The sequence below is a fragment of the Suillus subalutaceus genome (assembly GCF_016647625.1).
Source record: "Suillus subalutaceus strain FC151 chromosome Unknown DFJ58scaffold_9, whole genome shotgun sequence".
Taxonomy (NCBI): Eukaryota; Fungi; Basidiomycota; class Agaricomycetes; order Boletales; family Suillaceae; genus Suillus; species Suillus subalutaceus.
In genome coordinates this window covers 457689-478150 of record NW_024540258.1, presented here as the reverse complement: position 1 = coordinate 478150, position 20462 = coordinate 457689, and the positions used below count along the sequence as shown (strand labels likewise).

Sequence of the window (20462 nt, the reverse complement as noted above, 5' to 3'; positions counted from 1 at the left end):
AACTTTGGAAAAGCAGCAGGTAAAGATGTATAAAAGGGGGTTAGGGGGAGCAAAGAAGGACTTACCCAGTTCTACGTCTGGAGTCACAGCCACCGGCTCCTCCACTACCAAGGCGATGAACACCACTGGATGAGGGGAGGTCAAAAGACAAGAGAGCGAGCTCTCTCTGGATGGGGAGATGTAATGGCCACGCTTGTCGGCCATAGCTCCCAGTTTCTTTTCTATTTACTTCGTCATCCCGGCTTACTGTGTCAAGTTCACTCTCATTACCATTCCCCTTATCTCTGACAGTCGCTGCGTCCAACCGCCCAATGTCAGGCACACACATTCGTTATCAGCCAACTGTTTTATCCCTACTTTACCCAACCCCTTTGTTATCACTACGTTTAGAATCAGTTAAATATGGGTGATAGTCATATACCTAGGGTAGTGTTTTTACAACCCAGAATACCAGACTTTAACACCGTCATTCTCTTGTGAACATGTTCTCACCTTGTGCCGGCTACTTCGAGCGATTAGCTAAACAGTAGATGTCACACACATCCAACAATGACTGAGTTGGATAAAGTTATTGTCAGTATTCCAGGGGATCCTGAATCCTTGAAATAATGCAGACCTTCTTTTTGAGTTGGTCATGTGTTAGCAAGGTGGAGAGGGGTGATATATTAAGTTTACACTCTCATTAGGAATGGACAAGAGGTCTTCTAGACCAGCTTCTTTTACGACAGCATAGGTGTCCCAGATGTACGCCTTCAAGCCAGCACCTACAACCAATAGCTTTCCATCATCAGAAAGGGCCAAGTTGGTCACAGAGGCGCTGTGCAGGAGAGGCGGACCAACTGTGCGGTTGGTGTCGAGATTCCATAAGTACACCCTAAATCCCTGTGTTGCATGGTGTGCACACACTAGGAGGCGGTCGTTCTGAAATAAAGTGACGTGGTAGACATTGCCCCGGTTCTCAGTTTGCATCCTGGTGGTTTCCTGCCATGTGACAGTGTCTAATATCCGAATAAAACCACCTAGTGATCCAGATATGAGCTTCTTTCCATCCGATGTCCACATTGCACACCTTCTGGAGTTCATCGTCAGTAAGATGGAGTGAGTGGTATATTTTCACTCACATCTGGAATGGTCATGAGGTCTTCTGAACCAGCTTCTTTTACAATGGCATGAGTGTCCCAGATGGACACATCTTTGTCAGCACCTACGACTAGCTTTCCATCATCAGAAAAGGCTAAGCAGTCCAGAACATTATTGTGCATGAGAGGTGGACCAACTGGTAGGTTGGTGTCGAGATTCCATAAGCGCATGTCTGACCATGTTGCACTCGCTAAGAGGCGGTCGTTCCGAAATAAAGCGACTGTGTCTGACATGGTGTTGATCCAAATTGATGATGGCAATCTCCTGCCATGTGGCGGTGTCAAATATCCTGATCCAGCCACATTGGAATCCGCAAATAAGCTTCTTTCTTGGTTTGGGCATTTGATGGAAAGTTTCCATCCAATGCCCAAACCAAGGTGAAAACTGGTTGACCGATACAACCATATTGAGAATCTTCATCATCAATAATTATAAAAGAACGCTCTTCCTGGAACTCGACCATGGAGAGCAGCTTGCCCGTCCTGGCATCCCAAATTTTTAATGTGTTCTTCTTTGCTCTGCCCGCCGCAATCTTCGTCCCATTGGGTGAATATGCCACTGCACATACAGTTTTATATTCCGCATTGATCATTGGATTGAGACCCAGTACGGGTTCTCCGCTCTGGCCATACCACACTCATGCTGTCCCATTGTCGGATCCGCTTACCACTCGTTCACCGTGATCTGGACTCCAGCACATCGACTTTACTTTGTCAGTGTGACCTGTCCATTTGACGATGACCTTCCATGTTCCAATGTCCAACAACCTCACTGTCCCATCTCCATACCCGCTTGCAAGAGTAATACCGTTTGGGGACAATGCTATGCTTGTCACTGACATGTAGTGACCTTCAACTTTCCACCTGTCGCCTATCTCTGTGCCGTTCTCTAGGTTCCATTGTCGGATCAAGCCATCATTTGAGCCAGTTATGATGCACAGTCCGCCAGGGATGTGCACAACATTGTTTACACTGGGGTGATTGTGGAGAACTATTATCCGGCAGGGCAATACCTCAGCCTCCTGAATCTTCGGCGATTCAGCGTAGTAACGCTGAATGCGCGGCCCAGACATGGAAGTTGAAACGGGATCAGCCATTCTACTCTTAACTGATTCAGATCATGCAGTGTGTATGTGATGCGAGAGCAACCTTTGAATCTGAACCAGATTTCTTGCAAGGAGAAAGATTGTGGGTGACTATATTCTTTTTGGTCAATAGAGGCATGTGAAGCATCACTAACGACAAAGTCTACTCACAGGTCTTTGATCTCAACCAACAGGATGACTTTGGTATACAAATCGCTGGTTAGTCTCGTCTCGTCACCAGCGGCCTTATTTTGGTGAAGGGTAAAGATACGATGTCCCCTCCCCACTTCAAATAAAGGGTGGTTGGAAGGCGAATGGTTACAGGTCTATGTAGTCATTGCTCAACGTCTGGCTTGTCCTTTTCCTGGATGAAGCACCCATTACTTAACGCAGATGTTCTGCTCTCACGAATGATGTACGGTTGAGGAAGGTGTTATCTTCGCATTCCCATGGTATTTGTTTCATTGGGTAATTTGCAGATGAAGCGCTCAGGTCCCACAACTAGCGCTATCCGCGGGTTCTTGTACTTTATTTGATATCTTGACTGACAGTTGCGACGAACATGCAACAAACAGATTACTGCGCTTCATCTCCGTGGTTCATACATTTTCTATGTCTATTTTTGAAACTTGATGACACATGTTTTTGCAAGGCAATGTGGCATGGTACTCCGAGCTCCAACGCTTGATAATCAATGTCATTGTAGTCTGAAGCGGCCAATAAGCATATTGTTGTGAGAGGCGTGCCAAGGTGTGTTCTAGATTTTTGAAGTAGATGATTCTATCTTAGTTCCGAAATTCATCCTTGCCCCGAGCCGAGTGCCTCGCATTCGTGGCACTTGCTGCGAGAGTGAACATCTCGTAGATGCATTGCCTGTGACGAATTTTCCGCTGTCTACGCAGGTTATAACATTTTATCTCTCTCATTCCGCCAGCTGTTGCTGATCCGGGCGCCACTCTCCATGTCCCACAGTTAGAGCGAACCACCAGCTGGACACCGGGCAGGTGCACAACACCACATACCCACATGGTGCAGCCTTTTGCATCCCAGTGATTTCACTTGTTAGATGCGCTGTGCAGATGAGTGCTTTTCCCACGCACTGGCGTTGTGTTTATTCGTGACAAACACCAGTGATATCCTCGTTTTCCGGGTACTGTCTTCAGACTTTCACCCTCGGTAATCCAATGTTTTCATCCTCCGACGTTCTAGTGCGGTCAGCACATTGGTCCATGTGATATTATAGTGTTGACAGAGTAGAGGGACGCTGCCATTTCACGACAGGTCAGGAGTCAGTTAAAAGCTCTGCGTTTTCATCTGCACTGCTGAAAACGCAGAACTTGTGACTGATCCGAGATGCATGTCACCATCCGAAAAGGGCATGATATCTGGAATTCCGTTAGCCTCGGAAGCTACTTGTACTGCAGCTTACTGCTGGGAGTCCACGGGTTTGTATGAACCCCCGTCATTTCAAGTTGGTGGTCTGTCCACAGTACTAGGTCATCATGAACTTATTTCTGACTTCTACACTGAGTTAGATCATATGAGTAAGAATATGCACGGGGTGCGGCTGACCACTGCTCGACGAATAGAAATGTCAGCCTCACAAGCCTAAGCTGATACCGACGCTTGTCAGCCTCCCGGCTGGAGACATAAAATTCGGACAGCCCAAACCTTTCTACCCGCCCCAATCTTGTCTTTGACGGTAACCTACGAGCTCCACTATTATAATCTATCTCACCTTCGTTTTCATCAAACCATGCGTGCATTCATTCTTGTCACCACCCTCGCCACGGCCACCATCCACATCGTCCATGCTATGCCTAGCTCCAACCTCGCGGTACGCAGTGCTTTCCCAGATGCCGCAGGCATCCCGCACGTATCACATCCTTCCCACCAACACAACAGCCTTTACCAAGGAAAGAAGGTTGGCGAGGGTGAACAACGGATGGTTCTAAATCATGCTGCGCCAGGGTCCGTTCATCTAGCTGAGCCGCGTGAGGAGAAAAAGGCGCCGATCGTTAGAAGGGAGAAGAAGACCGGAAGAGGAGAGCTTAGGGAGCGGATGATCAAGAACGCAGACTACGGTTCCGGAAGTGCTCCTGCAGGGGAGGCTGTTGCACACTCTCAAGCTGAACCTGATCCCAGCCCGACAAGCACGCCCGCAGCCGCTCCTGGTCCCGCGAGAATCTCTGATGACGCGGGACCCCCTCAAGCTGCCCACGCCTGACACGTTTCGAAGGATGCTTCAGTGAGAGGTCGGAAGCACAGGAGGGAAATTCGATGAATCTGGTGAAATGTATCATTGGGCTGTATCATCGAATGTCATTGCATCGTATAGCCGGACCACTATTGAATATTGAATGACCAAATTGTCTGCCATCCGCCACGAGCATGACTACTGCCACCAGTGAATGAACGCAGCTTGGCAAATGGAGCAAGCAATGACATGCACAGCCACATCTTATTATTCAGCAAGGTTTGGACTCATATTACTTGAGTTCATCGGCCTCTGCCGCAGTGGTTACTTCACACCATTATCTCTTGCCACAATGAGCTCAAGCCAATACCCAGTTCCACCACCATCGTACCTACCGTCGGGCTCGTCTAGCAAGTCTGTCCGTATTCCTGAGGACAATGCAAATTCGCCGTTACTCGGTCGCTCCAGGTCCCCGGGGGGTGGGATCTATGATCAACCCCAACAAGGCGACCTTCCTGACGACTTCAAGGTATCTCTTCCGAGAAACTATATGTTATATGACTCTTCTGACACTTCTTTTGGCAGTACGGCGTTACCGTCTCCGAGAGTTCTCCGGAAGTTCGAAGCGCATTTGTTCGCAAGGTTTACACTATTCTATGTGCGTGCATGTATCTCTTCTACTGTAGATTTTACTCATCAAGCTACCTGCCGCAGTCTGCCAGATTGTACGGGATGATTCGCATTGGTTTCCGAGCATATACTTACGTTCATCTCCAGCTCGCCACTTGTGTTGTCGCCGGTGGAATCTCCCAGTCATTTGAGGCTATAGCTTGGGTTACAACACAGTGTGTCCTCATGCTTCGAAATGACGCACAGCTGGTTTGCTCATGATGCTTCTCAGCACCTGGTCATTCTATGTCCCCCTTTTCGGTACCCTAGTCAACCTTGGATTGCTGTACTGGAAGCGTCATAGCCATCCCCTTAACCTGGTACTGCTGTCCACCTTCACGGTAATGGAAGCATTCACGCTCGGCGTCGTAACTGCGTTTTTTGATAACATCATTGTTCTGCAAGCACTGTATGTCCCGATCGATCTCTTTATTCTACTCGAGGCTGAGCAATTTATCAGACTGATCACGCTCGGTGTATTCTTGGGCTTGACTCTGTTCACTTTCCAGTCAAAAGTATGCTCTTCGAACTGATCTAATGCTACTCGATTCTGATAATCTATTCAGTATGACTTCTCCGGTCTCGGCCCCTGGCTCTTTGGTGGTCTAGTTGCCTTGAGTACGTGTCACATTTCATATCTAAAACTGAAATTAACTTTCTTCCGCAGTCATGACCGGTATGGTCGGCATCTTTATCCCCTTCAGCTCCACGATGGACATCATATTTGCTATTGGTGGATGCCTTATCTTCAGCGGCTATATCGTCTACGACACGTATATCATCAATAAGCGCCTCTCACCTGATGAGTTCATCATGGGCTCCATTAGTTTGTACCTTGAGTAAGTCCTCCTTTACCTAGGCACGCTTTCTTAGCTGACGGGACGCTCGCTTTCTAGCTTTATCAACCTTTGTACGTCATTTCGGCGAGCCTATATGATATTTGCATTTACTGATCATCGCTTTCACAGTCCTAAACATCCTCCGTCTCCTGAACAACATCCAGGACCGGTAGATTGCCTTATTTCTAAAGACAAGGGTGGTGTAATTTAAACCCTAGTTAGTGGGTTATGGGCCAACATCTTTTATTGACGGATGGACGTTTCTGTGTAGTTTCCGTATGCGACTGAACAACAGAATGATATAAATTTGGGCCATGCACGTTTAGGCTGATGGTTCTGAGTGCCGCGTGTTTGCATCCTTTGCGCGAATATTCCGTGGCAATGAGGTCCCGCGTCATTTGGTGGAAGTGGAAATTTGAATATACCCAAGAACCTGGCCCATCTTGCAAACAAAGTTCAATTCAAAAGGCTGCGCAATGCGCAATGACAACAGCTGCGTCAAAAAACCCTAGGTGACGGTACAATATTACAAAGGAGCCATTGCCTGTCGTGGTGCCACTAATTTCGAATTAGCAACACGAAATCATACGAGCATTCAAGTTGTACATGAATTCGCCCCAGACCCATGGTCTAGATCATCCGCACAGCTCTTAGCATGACGCATTTATCAACTGGGATACCCTTTCCTTCACGTGGTTATGGCGAGGGGTGAAGATACATGGGAATACAGGGTGTCTGCATCGGCCGGCTCAGATAAACTGTGAGGAACCTCGAGGATGACTCACGTCGTTACGCCTCCCGTCCATTTCACTCCTTCAGCATCAGGCCCGATATTCCACCCTGGTGCACGTTCCACCCGGAAAACGGCAAGAATATTCACAACTGCAGCGAATAAGGAATTATCCGCAACATATCGTCCAACACTGCTAAAAGGTGAGGCAAGACCGACTATCTCCAAAACTCCGAACTTCGTACCAAACACGCCTTCCAAATCCAAAAGCAAAGGAAATGTCGTCACGGCCATGTGTTGACGGCTCTTCGACTTTTGACATGTGACGCTCAGGTATGAACCTTGTCGGGTTAGGATATTTCTCTGGATTGCGCGCCATAAACCTTGCATAAGAGGAAATGATTATGGTTTGATCTTTGTTCACTTGATATGATGAATCACCATGTGTTAACCATTACGGTAGCCCCTTGAAAAATAATTTTAGAGCGGGGATATGGCTTTCGGCCAGTATAGACTCACCTTTTGGAATGTATTGACCTTCATAGACGTCGTCATTCACCGTGGCATGGGGAATGCCTAAATCAACGGTTAACGACTGTGCTAACCAGAGTTTGACGAGGATTCAGCACGACTCACCCAGAGGGACAACAGGGAACCACCTCAGCGTCTCTTGTATAACAGCATTGACGTAGGGCATAGAGGCGCGATCATCCCAATCGGGTAATCTTTCAAGAGCTTCCCCAATGACGGAATCAATCTCTGCTTGCGCACGTGCTTGCACCTCAGGATATAGAACCATCGCAAGTAAGAAGACGTATAAAGTGGACGTCGTCTGGGACTTTGGTCAGCAGATAGCTAAAATAGAAATGACGTCTAAACATACAGTTTCTGAGGCGGCTAGAAGCACGGAGAGAATCAGTAAAGATACATCAAAGACATACGTGATCATCACGAACCAGCATAACCAGATGCACTGGCTTCCTTGATTGCTTTCTCAAGAACAGCAATCTCATCATCATCTTTTGCTTTATCTGGTATACGACGCAATGCATCCGACACCATGGACGGTGCAGCCGTTCCCGCGGCCTGAGGATCATCATTAGCCTGATCTAAATAATACTCAGATCAAAAGGCACTTGGCACTTGCCATGTTCTTTTTCACATGTTCAAACGGCGGGTCCACAATCAAGGGAACGAGGGTTCTCTGAAGTATGGCACCCCTTACAAAGCTCGCTCCAGGGAGCCAGGGAGGAAGTTTTTCCACTGTGAGTGTATTAGAACAGGACTACAGCTGAACGAAGTTGACACCGCAGAACAATACGCACATATCGGGAACTCTGATACAACAGCCGCGACCTCAGGCCTGAGTTCTCTTACAGATATCTCAAGTGAACGCTCGACAAGCGCGATAAAAGGATCATCCAGAGACGCTGTCGAATAATCATACACGATAGACATGATGACAGACGTGCTGAAGCTATGTAGAAAGTATGGTTCAGCCACGTAATACATGAAGGGAAATGACTAACGTGTGGAGATGAGTTCCATACGCCTCCGGAGAGGCTAGTAAGTTTAGCATCAAATTGTGAGCATTACGCATTTGAATCGGACGGAAGGATGGCGCTGCTTCTAAACGGAATGCTTGATGGAAGATTCGCCTGTCTATGAAGCCCCGTGATAAAGATAAGAGAGCTCGAAGGGGATATTACTAACGAAGTCTCCACCTGTCCGAGTAGGGTAGAAAGATGGAAGCGAACTCAGTACCGAAACTAGGACTCGTTGAACGATAAGCATATAAAACAATGGGAGGGCCTCACAAGTCAAGAACGCGCATAAGCCCTGAGGGTCTTGTGGAATAATTTTGTGAACGACGGTCGAGCAAGTCATGCGCAACTCTTTCGGAGTTGATGATCACGATATCCTGACTGAAGAGTCGAGAGTAAACGATTTCCCCTGTGTAGCAATTCAGCACATCCACATATGCAAGTCGGTGGTTCTACGCACCATACTCAGCTCCCCATTTTGAGTACGCTAACCATGGATGATCTGTGTCAATTCCGACCACGTTTCCGACAAAAGGGAGAGGTGGAGGACCAGGGGGTAAAGGAAGCCCCTTTGTGTCTCTCTTCTTTTGCAAGGACCGCACTACCACGAAAGAGACGAGCGACAGGAGAGCGAGTGCAAGCGTTGAGGCCATGACTGCGATGACAACAGCCAAATGCCCAGAGCATGTATATATACACTCGAGCAACCGATTTTGCCGCACTAATTTAGCCGAAAATGTTAATACTTGCTACAATGAGTGTCAGAAGAAATTCCTGAATATGGTAGGCAAACTTACAATTTAAATGGTCACGATAAACGTGGTCATGCCCGAAATGAACGGAAATTGAGAGATACAATAACAAGCTGGGCACTAACTATGTTTGTGCGTAAACTAGTGAGCATAAGATGTGATGCCGACTTCGCCTCTAGAAGGCGTATACGTCAAGTTGTATGTGTGCGAAACTGAGGATTGGTAGTACGGGGAGAACGTTAACGAGTGTGGAGATTGAGAACTGTGTGTGCTGGTGGCAAACCATTAGCCCCGTAGAACCATTGAAGACGGCCATGTGCAGTTTGACTGTTTGCTATTACAGTTCTATGCGGGTTCAGAATGACAAGGTAATGCGGGAAGTACTGGCTTCTCAAACTCCAGTGAATTATAGTAACGGTGGATTCGGAGCGCAGTGACGTTTCGAACCAGTCCTTTTCCGAATATATGTGTTGCTTGGAATGGAATAGTTGTACTGCGGGATCTGTAATGGTAGTCGGCTGCCAAATTGACTCAGGGTATGGTTGGCCCTTCGGTTTGTTTCCCTGCTATTATTCATTGAAAAAAGGTCCTTCTCAGAGACCAGTGAGTCACAGCGTGCTTTTATCGCACATGATCAATACGTACTCACCGAAGAGTACAGACATTACCCTGCCCAACTCCACTAGTACTAGTACGATGTGTTGAAAATGGTAGACTCCGACTGTATCTGATCATCATATCATTCGGGTGCTCCTGCTGGGTCTAGTACGTTGATGGCAGGACAGTTTGACGTATGTATTGATTGAAGTTGGAGCTTCACCGTTTTCAATCGACCTGGGCCTTCATCGAAATGGGGATATTTCGTGTATGAACGAGCCCCGATTACGCATCAATTGTAGACAGTCTAAACAGGATGGACCGTCACAATCATTCCACTGTGTTGCAGTACCAAAGGGTATGAATTGATCTCTCTGTTAACTTCAGAACCTTGACGGGATTAGGTCTGGTGTACGAGGGATCCGAGCATGATGCGGTTAGGCAGTTTATTTCATTTGTTTCCACGTTACGTCGTACGAGGTCGGTTCACGCTCGCCCGTTGAACAGCTTCGCAATTCAGTTCTTTGAATTATGTAGTGGATTGCGGGGATCCGAGCTGACGCAACTCATTGGCTTTCCGCTGCCTTGGTGCGGCACCAGTGTTGTTGGCAGAACTCGAGAGTTTTCCCAACCGGTCTGGCAAAACTAGTAGTTGTGCCCGGGCCAGGCTGGCCCACGGCCGAACCCAGGTGCAAGGGTGGCAGAACCTGGTCAGTGGTAGAACTCCAGGGCATCCGAGACTCGCGGGATATAATTTATCTGATAACATACATACGGTTTGAATTCAATAGAGCACGAAAACCAACTGTCAGTGACTCCCTGAAGTAAGATGGTGCTTAGGCCCTTTCCAGTTCATGGAAAACTATCCAATCAATTCCGAAACTCACCCACTCGAGGTCTTTGCTGTGATGATTCTCACATAGTAGTAGTTCTGCCCTAAATTATTATATTGGTTCCAGAACCCAGGCGTTACCGAGATAGTATCGATGGAACTTGAAAAGCTTGGATCATTGACAATCACCGGCTCAGCTCAGAAATGTTGAGGGGGTCAGAGTCACTGGTCGACTGGTCGATTGCCAATTGAACTCAGTACGTCAACCTACATTAAAATGTTATATATTATTGACTAAGCTACTGGCGAAGATCGTCACAAAATTTAATGAGCCCGAGCTCGGGTGCCTGTACTTCAGTTGCAGCTCAAGCGCTCATAAACAATAAACACTGCTTATCTGGTACATCCGAGTCGACCTGCGACTTGATCTCCTTCAAAGTTCAAGCTATCTGACAAATAAAGGACGAGCCATTCCTGAGCACCCTCATCGGCTGTTCCCTTGTCGAGGCCTCAGTCTAATGTGAGTGCGACACGAAATATTGTACCTTATTACTTGAACCTTCAGGATCATCATATTAATGATATCCGAGTCATGTTGCACATTTCCCTGCATCTACTGTGACTATGTTACGATTCATTAAGCTGGTAGCGAATAGTGTCTTGGCAAAGCAACCGTTTAAAGTGACAGGATGCCAGGAAGCTCGTTGACACCACAGCGGACGGAATCTTTTCAGTGGAAACCTTCTTCCATCGACATGGGCAAGTTGAGCCCTTGGAGCTTCTTCAGCGAACAAGGAAGAGACCTTCCCCTTCCAAGAGAGTTGGTGGACGGGAAGACGGTCGTCATAGCTGGAGCGAACGTTGGATTAGGACTCGAGGCATCGACCCATGTCGCGAACAAGAACCCAGCTTGCTCATTGCGACGTGTAGAGACAAAGTAAAGTGTGAGCAAACTTTGAAAGGTAGGTGCGATGTTCTTTATAGTGCACTAGTAAATGGTCACGCGTATGCTCTCAGTTCTCCGCGAACGCTGCGCTGGAACTCGACCAGCTAGTCTCGATTCATGGCCGCTAGAACTGTCTTCTTTTGACAATGTCCGCTCTTTTGTCGACAGGTTCAATGCAGAAGGGCCAGAACGTCTGAATATCCTCGTCGCCAACGCGGGCACATTCAAACCAGTTTATACTCGAACCCAAGATGATTGGGAAGTAATGTCTGCTTTAATTTCGTGTCATGTGTCATTCCAATTTGCTAACGTGAACGAAAGGCTGCAAGTCAACTATCTCTCAATGGCCCTTTTGAGCATTCTCCTTCTGCCTCATCTACTCCATTCGGCAACTTGTGACGATCCATCCCGACTGGTCTTGGTGTCAAGTTTGGGACATTATCTTGCGGAACCCGTGTTGACAGGTTCACGGAATTGGGATCACGTATTAGGAACTATCAGTGCGGAGAAATTTAGGGCGTCTGGGTTGGTGCTTTTCATTTTCAGATCTACAGAACCTTATTGAGTTGGTACAGGATGTCCAGGTACAACCTGTCGAAGAGTACGTTGTGATCTGGTTAAATGATTCTACTGTTACTAATGGAGATACATAGTGCTCCAGGTCGCGTTCGTACGCGAACTTACTGCCCGGCTTCCTTCTCCCACTCCATTGGTCATCACTGCCGTTGACCCTGGGCTTTGCCACTCATCCTTACAGCGGGAACTTGAGAAGTACTGTCTCTTACGTATGATTCTTGCATTCGTGAAGTGGCTTCTTCGCGCAAGAACATCGGAAATGGGCAGTCGTACTCTTGTCTATGCAGCTCTAGCAACAAATGCGCAGGATCTCCATGGCAAGTATATGTCAAGTTGTGAGGTCGTCGAGGAATGTGATTACCTATTGAGTGCTGAGGGCAAAGCGTTCTCAGAGAGACTTTGGGTAAGTTTCTTAGCTTCAGATTAATCTATGCAATCCCTTGAATTGCATTCACAGTGGGAGACTATCGAAGTGTTGTCGAAAGTAGATGACCGAGTGTCTCGGATCGTAAGTACTCACTTACTGGCTAGGTAGTGCCTAGGTCCTGTCACGAGAAAGTGAATGGCAGCTCTTTTGTCTTATTTGTCGAGCGGCCTGGCGGTGCCTTGCAGTCTAGCACCGTGCCCCGCAAGTAGCCGACCATTCCACATACCGATGCAGAAACTGCAAGTCCGCATTCGCGACACATACCTACCCCGGTGGATTCTGTCACCCAGAATAGCACCGTAACCGCACTCGAACCAAACCGCTGATACCTCTGGGCTACGACTCTGGTATTACTGCATTATGACAATACTGATGATGCGCAAAAGGATTTCAAATTGGATCGTCACATCAGAACTACACATATGCTTCGTTCCGTGGTGATTCGAACTTGTCGCGCAACTGAATGACTCGCTCAACCTTCTCCACATACATCTACTGTGGTCTCGATTGCAAGAGTCTGCCATGCGTGAGTTTACTTACCAGCCGTTAACTTGTTGAAATCTGACTGCTTCATTTACTCAGTTGGCGATTCAGATCGGCTTCCATTCTCCATATCCGATTGTTCGCTCAATTATACCGGTAAGACCTCGCCCGGAGTCCACGAAGCTGTTCACTTACATGGTTCCCTTTCACGATATTCTGACCCTGTCTGACTGTGCCTTTAGATGTAACCGATGAGAGGTAAATATGACTCTCAGCATGGCTTTCTTTGGACATTCATTCCAGCACGACTGACTCCGTGCCTTAGCCGATATGAAGCCTGTAGTGGGTTTCACGCTCTTGTACCGATTCAAGACCAATGAAAGCGATACGTGCCTTACAGATAACGATTTGGACCAATGTTACTTACTGGCCCCAGTGGAGAACATTTCAACTGTTTATGGCAAAAGTGAGCCTGGCAATCATTATCATGACGTGTCACCGTATCGTATAACTGTATGATATACATAGGCTATCGTGGTGGCACGAAGAACTAAGCAGCTGCCCAATCGCAATAACCGAGTTGGAGTGCGTAAGTGTCAGATTAGCACTGACATCGATAAGGGTGTCGTTGCGTATGCATGCACAATGGCTGAGCAAGCAACCAATCCAGGAGGTTCCGGTTAGAGCTCGAGCTGACCAACAAACGGTCGGTGTTGCTATGGCTATCTTTAAATCCATTGACTCAGCGTGATATACATAGATCCCGCTTGAGTTTTGGGTCCACGGTCCACGCTTGTGGGGAGCAGTGAGGACTCGGAACTCCAAATCGGCCTCATGCTGTGGCAGGGACCAGTCCACCGGGGTGCTATAATGATTCAATTTCTTTTCTATTGTCGGAAACTACTCCTACGTCCTAGCAAATATGCCTCTACCACCGTCACCGTGTTCTTTGTGGAGTCAGCACGCTCCAACCGGCACCCATAATCCCCAAACATAATGATCACGTCGTGACGCCATTGATCAGATCCTCCCTCACTCCTGAAAAGGACATCAGTCTTCGGCTGTTCACGCGTGCCGGTGTGATACGACTCAGACTGTCAACAAATGCCTCGGATCGAAACGGGGAATGGCATGGAGTCGCGCGATCGATGACGGCGTTCTTCAGAATCCTCGTAATAATATGCCAGGTACCTAGAGGTCGGTAGCCCGGACCCACGGTCCTCCAGAACTTCTTGTTGACACTACACAGCTCTCAAGCGACTACGTTTTAGCGTGTCCATACTCACGTACATGAACGTAAAGGATCTCTCCGGAGCGTCGCATACGGTAAGCATCCCACTAATCACATAGCAATAATTTCGGCCTATGTATACATAACGTATTCGCGTGGTATGTAAAACACGCATCATTGGCAGTTCGTAGCTAATTCCAGTTTCTATTACAAGAGGTGTTTCGATATTGACCTAAGCTCTATATATGTCAGCTGTGCTGGTAGGTCAATAGATGACGATATGGTCGGTTTCAAAGTGCGCAGATTTGATATTGATATCATGGTAGCATGATGAGTTTAAATGCTGTGTTCGGGCATGATCTAATTTAACACGTTTCTCTCGACACTTGTTTTCATGACAGTGATAGGTTGGTTTCTCATTCGGAAGCGACGTGGCGGTTGTTCGTACACTGATTGCTGGACAACTAGTACACAAATGCCACGTTCCCCCGATGACGGCCGTACTCCGTAGTAGATTTGCATGTATATAGTAACCAGTCGGGCAACTGCAGAGCAACTTACCGCAACTATGCCACGTCTCCAAGTTCACTGCAAATGTTGGTTGCTCTCCTCTAGTTGATGCATTATAAATCTGGGTACCCTAGTTGTCTATGTCAACTACACAGCGCTCAATCGACACATTTTGTATCTGAGATGAATTATAGCATCATACACAAAAGAGTACAAAGAATGCTACACCATAAACGTAGCAGACACCCGTCCATGCATACGCGGGCATACTAGGCATAAGCCTCCAGAAATCATCAGCAAGGGATTAAATTAGCATAACATAAGCTTGTTCCTCGCATTCAGGATGTCGTCCAGTAAGATCGCGACGTCCTCTTTCCGGAAACCCAAAAATCCATCCCAAAATATGTAACCTAGAAAACCCACCATCGCCCGCGTCCACGGCCACGCTGTGGTTCCTTTACGCTCACGTCGTCATCGCCCACACCAGGCGGTGCGCCCAGGCCAGCGACACTCGCAAAACTCACGTATCCCGATACCTGCTTACAAGCTTGTGATGCCGCGCGCAGATCAAACTGCGGAGGATTCACTGGTATTTGGGAATTGGCGCTCGAAAAACTCGAGAGAATCGCCGGGTTGGGTGAGTGCGGTGAGGGCGTGGCATATGATAAAGAAGGCAGCTTCTTTGTTGGGGTCGAGAATGGCGAAGGTGGGAGAGGTGTCGTCATCCACGGCGAAGTCTCTCCCTGCGATTGTGGTGATCGTGGCGATTTTTGCGAGTAAGCTACAGACGTCGACCGCGAAAATCTATTCCCTCGGCCGTGTTTTGACGATATAGATGGTAGTATCAAGGGATCCACATCATGTGCAGTCACACAGGGTTTCTCAAATGTTTGAGAATTTGCGCATGAATTAGAAAGCGAGCGCGCTGATGAAGGAGGAGACGCTGATGAGGACTGCACAGGGTGATACATATTAGTATTTAATTCAGGGGCTTGTGTGTCATACATGATGGGCGCTCACCTCCTCTTCCGGCGACCTCTTTATTCGCCTTTCCTCTTCACGCATTCCACGATGTAGCACGCATTCCAAACGTGACCTCAGGACAGCCTCATGAGGCGCTGCATCACTGCCGAGAACATAGGAGCGTGGTAATGATGTCGCAAGACATTCATCCAGTTTCTCTTGCCGGACGGGAGCAATAGGGTAGCCCTTAGCATCCAAGTCTGAGCTTGATCTGAGTAGCTGAGCATATGACGAGTCCTCATTCTCGTTCGGAACGTAGAAACTTTTTGACTTGAAATTCCGAGTGGAGGTAGCACTATTCCTGCGCGACGATTCGAAGACCAGGACGGGTTGGAAGAAGTCGTCGTCATCACAGTCACTGCAGGATGACCGCGAGCGCGAACGAGCGCGGGAGGTGACGGTTGTACGAAGGGTATTGTCTTTCCTGAGAGTATCTCGCAGTAGACGCTCTGACCGTGATGACGGTCGTGGGGGAGGTGAGTGAGGTCGCTGAATGCGTGAGGGACTGCTCTGTTGCTGAGGGGTGCGAGGATTAGGAGCAACTATAGACATTGCAAGAGTAGGATGTGAGTTGGAAGAGGGAGTTAGTTTATTCGGCGTGCAAATGCGACCTCGTGGTGAGTGTGTTCGAGAGGATGGGACACGTTTCGAAGGTGTGGTCAAGTTACAATTTCCCGAGGAAGTCGTTGCGAGCGAGCTAGGCGATCTTGAAATCGTCGAGAGAGATTGAGAAGGAGATGGTGGTTCCAACAAACGGATGGTCATGGGAGAGGATTTAGATATTAAGTATGTGTTAAAAAACGCTTTGGCTACGCTTAAGAGTTGTGGGTCTTGTGATTCACATAGACCGCCTCGCTGAAAACACGAGGATAACACGAAGTAAAAGAGTCCACAGGACAAGGCAGGAAATAAAGGGGAAACAAGTGGAAGATTCGTCGTAGGAGATTGCCTGGCATGTGTGATTTGAATGAGCAGTCCACACGATTCACGGCAATATCCTGCGACCCCAGAAATCGGTGTTGTCAAACCTAGATCCGATGTCATAGATGGGTGAACTTCCTAATTTGTATAATATTTCACAATTATTTTTTTAACGTCACGCCGTGGTCCACGCCGATAATTTACCTTTTTGTTTCATCACTGTGACATTGTTTCATAACATGCGTTCAACACTCAGTCCAAGCGACATGCACATGCTGGTCTTTCCGCGGAAAATCATGCTCATCAGTACAAGTTCAGCCCCGAGGATTGCGCGTGCTTCCGAAAGCAATTGCGTATTCTCTGTGCCGTGCCCACCGCATCAAGGCCCTATATGTGCTGGAGCGCCACGCAGCTGATCAATGAGTCACAGTTCTAGTTCTTATCCTCCAGCGCTCCAGCTCCAGGGGTACACAGCACAGTGTTGCATAAGCCATTTCGTTTTACGCTTTATAAGAATCTTATTCATAATCATCTCCGTTCGGCGAACGTTGCGACTCACGGAAACCTGTTAAGTAGTACTGCCGTCGACCTGCTGAGTTATCATCTACTCCTCTAGTCAGCCTGTGTTACTCCCCTCCTCCGATTTCCGCTAACCTATGACCCTACGCTGGTTTAGTACTAGTTTCGGCTTCCCTTTGCATGTCTCATCATTCGATCCGCAACCTCCCGCCAACGAAGCAAGGTTTTACTACTCTCGTTACCATTCCATGGCCGCCGTACTTCCGACCTTTCACTCGTCCGATCCGTGCACTTTACGCTTGTCGGCATACTGGGTGCAATCTCGGTGAGAGTCAATACCTGATGATTGATCACGTCTGGACCCGCGTGCCTGGTACATGTTGATCCATGATCGATATTTATCATGCCCCGTCAGTAATGCGATCATAAGTATCGTCATACTTATACATCACCCCGCATTCACCAAGATTAAAGTGCTTCTTGGAAGTTCATCATATGTTAGAGTTTGTGGATAACACGTTTATGCTTTCTTCCAAAGGGCCGTTAGGTTATCCCATTGCGCTCCGTCGAACTATATTTGTTTTCCATGTCTGGATCCGATCACCGGTGGTCACATCCGACATTTTTGGGGCACTCTTGCTTTTTCCACAGGGAAGAACGTACATTGTGTGACATCTGTCCACTCAATGTCGTACGATGGACAATAGACGTGAATGGTGTTCGCTCAGGCCTCCATATCTAACGTATTGTTCCCTGCCTAGATTCCTACAGCATCTACACTGCCATTGCGGTTCTCGAAATCATCAGATGCATCCATTTGCAATGTAACTCTCGATTTGAGATTCCGAGTCGGATTCCATTCGACAACACCACAGCAAGGATGGATGATCGAGAAGGCATCCAGATCAAGACAGCCCCTTTGACTAGAACCCAAGAATCCAGGTCTTCTCAACTTGTAACGTCACTTGCACCGGCGGTTTGCCATTCCTTCCAGTAATATTCAAACGGGAACTTCTCGCCACACAAATATCAGTCGATTCGAACGAGCGTATCACCTCCGACCATTGACATCTTCGGAATAACCATTCTTATCCGTTATTCATCGATAAGTCATTTGGACAAATCAGTCTGGCTTCGTGCAACTCGATCGTGTACTACATAATCAATGTAATGCTGCTGATTATCGGATGATCGCCGGTCTGACAGAAGCGCTCATTGTCGAAATGGCCAAATCATTGCCAGCAGCCAAGTGGAAGGAACACAATACCTGTTTCAATCACATTTGATGTCCCGACATCTGTCTCAAACGCATTTCAAAACGAAACAATTCAGTTATGCTCGTACCTGCCTCCGATGTCATCTGGATGATTTCGCATGCGAAGAGAATGATAGCTTAGTATGCACGGGCTCCAACTTGACCGCGGAGCCGGTGGCCACGTGATTGAAGGCGACCAAAAGGCCATTGGCTGCGAATGCGAACGCTTGACAACATAGCAACAAAGTTGCCGCACATGGCGCTGAATTCTCGGAGTATATGCATGTGGAGGTGGATCTGACGCTTACTGGAAAGTCGCTTGCGTGGAGCCCTGAGCACTGTGGAGTGAACTCAGAGTACTTTGAGAAGTACGGTGGATCCGACACTTATTTCGTTAGAAGCGCCGTTTTGGCCATTGGTTGCGTTGCAATTCCGGCGGATGATGCTTAAAAAACTGTATATTGGAGAGCTCCAGCGCCCGCGATTTGATTTCTCTATAGGAAAGATTTGGAGGCGCCATATTGGCCATTGGTTACATGATGAACGATGCTTGAACCACTGTATGTCGGAACCGTCAGTACCCTCGATCCGATGTCTCTATAGGAAAGGTGAGTATCCCGATTATGCTCGTCATATGACTTGGACCTGCCCGGTGGAAATAATTGACCATTCGTCCACTGAATGCGGGGTCTTCTTTACTAGACATTTCCCATTAGCTCATTATCCACATTCACGTCACGTGAATTAGGTTTGGCGTCATGATCAATAGAATGTCGCATAGAAGCCAGGGACTGAGTGGGAATGTGTGCATTATTTGGCCTTCGACGAGCTAAAACGTCCTTGTTAAGTGGGTTATTGTGTAGAACTATATTCGAGTGTTTCATGTCAGTTTACCGATGCTAACGTAGATTAGATATTCACCTTTCATGCCAGGGTCCGATAAGATTCCTCAGGCACCTTGCTCGTGGACATCTTCAATGACACTTGCCTCACGTTGGGAAATACCAGGGAGTTATACATAGGATCATTCGGTCGTCTCCGGGGTTCCGTGTCGAGTTGCGCAAATACGAGCGGAAGTTAATCCCAGCCGTATCCTCGATTCTGCCTACCGTGGCGTATTCCATGAAAGAACTCGTGGAGCTCTCGTGGTCACATCCAATTGGGGGTAAGCATATGTTATGGAATTTCAGAGGGAAAAGGGAACTTGAATATGTTGGATTTCAGGAGCGGTATCCCGAACCTACTTACTTGAAGGACCCTATAGTCTCAGGAGGGCCTATTGCATAATTCATTACGATCAAGGCTCATTCAAATCGTTTTGGAAACAGTGCGGGCATCAGATCGTATTATTTGCAAACCTGAACTCTCATACTGGTAAGTCCAGACTCCAAGACAACGATATCTTTCTCACTCATCTTGGAATGGATTACGATCGGAAATCGAGGCTAGTTGGCCTTGAAGGTGAAAGACTCGTCCGTGCTGTGTTGAGTTTCTGATGTCCTTCCTAGTAATACTGGATCTCGTCTCGGGATTTAAACTGTAAATCACGTTGGTAGGATTAAGGTCAATCAAAGCGTTTCCTTTGGAAACTAGACCGGTCATATGCACTGGCCATTAATGAGAGGGTGTCGTATTCATGACCCGGCCGTTCATCGATGGTCTGGACCATGTCGATATAAAAGGTCAAATTTCTATAATTGGTGCCTTAGCATTGAAAAGCCTCTGATTAGTAAGAGCGAGTCAATCTTTAGACGGTACCTAACTTACCAGGGGGATAGATATCAACCTGGTTGTTTCACCCTAAGGGCAGTTGAACACTACGGCTGAAGATGCAAAAGGATGACATCCAGGGAAGACTGCAGGGTTCGTGGAACATCCTACCAAGTAATTCTCAGTCAGTCAGGTCAGATACCCACCAGCACTCTAAAATTATCCATTTAACCTGGCAGCTGAACTCTAATTCATGCTACCCAGCGATATCCTCCACTCCCAAGTTTGTGTCGAGCCATGTTAATGCCCCCATGTCCTCTACATAATCATGTCGGGATGATAACGCGTACCGCCAGAAGTTGTCGAATATCCAGTGTCACTTTCCAGTGGAATCCGTAAGGCACTTGCCTGTGTGACTTCACTGGTCTAATTAAAGGGCGATGCTCCTTATCCACCGGGTGTTCACTCTTCCTCGCG

At 47.6% G+C, this 20462-nt stretch overlaps 5 protein-coding genes across 5 annotated transcripts; 3 read left to right on the top strand and 2 right to left on the bottom strand.

Moving 5' to 3' along the window:
• Window positions 1-3636: 3636 nt before the first annotated feature.
• DFJ58DRAFT_763521 (uncharacterized protein) lies at window positions 3637-4617 on the top strand. The gene has a single exon (XM_041388620.1). It carries the CDS (start codon window positions 3981-3983, stop codon window positions 4449-4451), a length of 471 nt encoding a protein of 156 aa, XP_041249226.1. The 5' UTR covers window positions 3637-3980; the 3' UTR covers window positions 4452-4617.
• Window positions 4618-4747: 130 nt separating this feature from the next.
• DFJ58DRAFT_763519 (UPF0005-domain-containing protein) lies at window positions 4748-6248 on the top strand. Its single transcript, XM_041388619.1, has 10 exons — window positions 4748-4950; window positions 5007-5079; window positions 5136-5146; window positions 5199-5266; window positions 5323-5499; window positions 5551-5605; window positions 5657-5708; window positions 5758-5929; window positions 5987-6000; window positions 6059-6248. The coding sequence occupies exons 1-10, from the start codon at window positions 4774-4776 to the stop codon at window positions 6100-6102; spliced, it is 843 nt and encodes a 280-aa protein (XP_041249225.1). The 5' UTR covers window positions 4748-4773; the 3' UTR covers window positions 6103-6248.
• A 46-nt stretch (window positions 6249-6294) lies between these two features.
• DFJ58DRAFT_677740 (cytochrome P450) lies at window positions 6295-8922 on the bottom strand. Its single transcript, XM_041383149.1, has 14 exons — window positions 8664-8922; window positions 8477-8612; window positions 8373-8428; window positions 8189-8321; window positions 7985-8136; window positions 7807-7922; window positions 7616-7745; window positions 7543-7556; window positions 7296-7491; window positions 7179-7235; window positions 7101-7125; window positions 6905-7042; window positions 6715-6852; window positions 6295-6664 (listed from the first exon to the last, which is right to left on the bottom strand). Exons 1-14 carry the CDS (start codon window positions 8854-8856, stop codon window positions 6580-6582), a joined length of 1569 nt encoding a protein of 522 aa, XP_041249224.1. The 5' UTR covers window positions 8857-8922; the 3' UTR covers window positions 6295-6579.
• A 2151-nt stretch (window positions 8923-11073) lies between these two features.
• On the top strand, window positions 11074-12542 carry DFJ58DRAFT_722764 (NAD(P)-binding protein; the record flags this gene model as incomplete). The annotated part of the gene is made up of 8 exons (XM_041384921.1): window positions 11074-11204; window positions 11255-11346; window positions 11402-11597; window positions 11652-11855; window positions 11906-11931; window positions 11984-12309; window positions 12364-12390; window positions 12438-12542. The coding sequence occupies 8 exons, from the start codon at window positions 11074-11076 to the stop codon at window positions 12540-12542; spliced, it is 1107 nt and encodes a 368-aa protein (XP_041249223.1).
• A 2102-nt stretch (window positions 12543-14644) lies between these two features.
• Window positions 14645-16560, bottom strand: DFJ58DRAFT_763507 (uncharacterized protein). Its single transcript, XM_041388618.1, has 2 exons — window positions 15578-16560; window positions 14645-15510 (listed from the first exon to the last, which is right to left on the bottom strand). The coding sequence occupies exons 1-2, from the start codon at window positions 16343-16345 to the stop codon at window positions 14968-14970; spliced, it is 1311 nt and encodes a 436-aa protein (XP_041249222.1). The 5' UTR covers window positions 16346-16560; the 3' UTR covers window positions 14645-14967.
• Between the last annotated feature and the right edge of the window lie 3902 nt (window positions 16561-20462).

Excerpts from the sequence above, each read along its gene's own strand:
- DFJ58DRAFT_763521 (XM_041388620.1), top strand. The coding sequence starts at position 3,981 with ATGCGTGCATTCATTCTTGTCACCACCCTCGCCACGGCCACCATCCAC.
- DFJ58DRAFT_763519 (XM_041388619.1), top strand. The coding sequence starts at position 4,774 with ATGAGCTCAAGCCAATACCCAGTTCCACCACCATCGTACCTACCGTCG. Across the intron at positions 4,951-5,006 it reads ACCTTCCTGACGACTTCAAG|TACGGCGTTACCGTCTCCGA; the intron begins GTATCTCTTCCG and ends TTCTTTTGGCAG. Across the intron at positions 5,267-5,322 it reads ATAGCTTGGGTTACAACACA|CACCTGGTCATTCTATGTCC; the intron begins GTGTGTCCTCAT and ends GATGCTTCTCAG.
- DFJ58DRAFT_677740 (XM_041383149.1), bottom strand. The coding sequence starts at position 8,856 with ATGGCCTCAACGCTTGCACTCGCTCTCCTGTCGCTCGTCTCTTTCGTG. Across the intron at positions 7,746-7,806 it reads AACATGTGAAAAAGAACATG|GCCGCGGGAACGGCTGCACC; the intron begins GCAAGTGCCAAG and ends GATGATCCTCAG. Across the intron at positions 7,126-7,178 it reads AGGTCAATACATTCCAAAAG|GGGCTACCGTAATGGTTAAC; the intron begins GTGAGTCTATAC and ends TTATTTTTCAAG.
- DFJ58DRAFT_763507 (XM_041388618.1), bottom strand. The coding sequence starts at position 16,345 with ATGACCATCCGTTTGTTGGAACCACCATCTCCTTCTCAATCTCTCTCG. Across the intron at positions 15,511-15,577 it reads AGAGGTCGCCGGAAGAGGAG|TCCTCATCAGCGTCTCCTCC; the intron begins GTGAGCGCCCAT and ends CACCCTGTGCAG.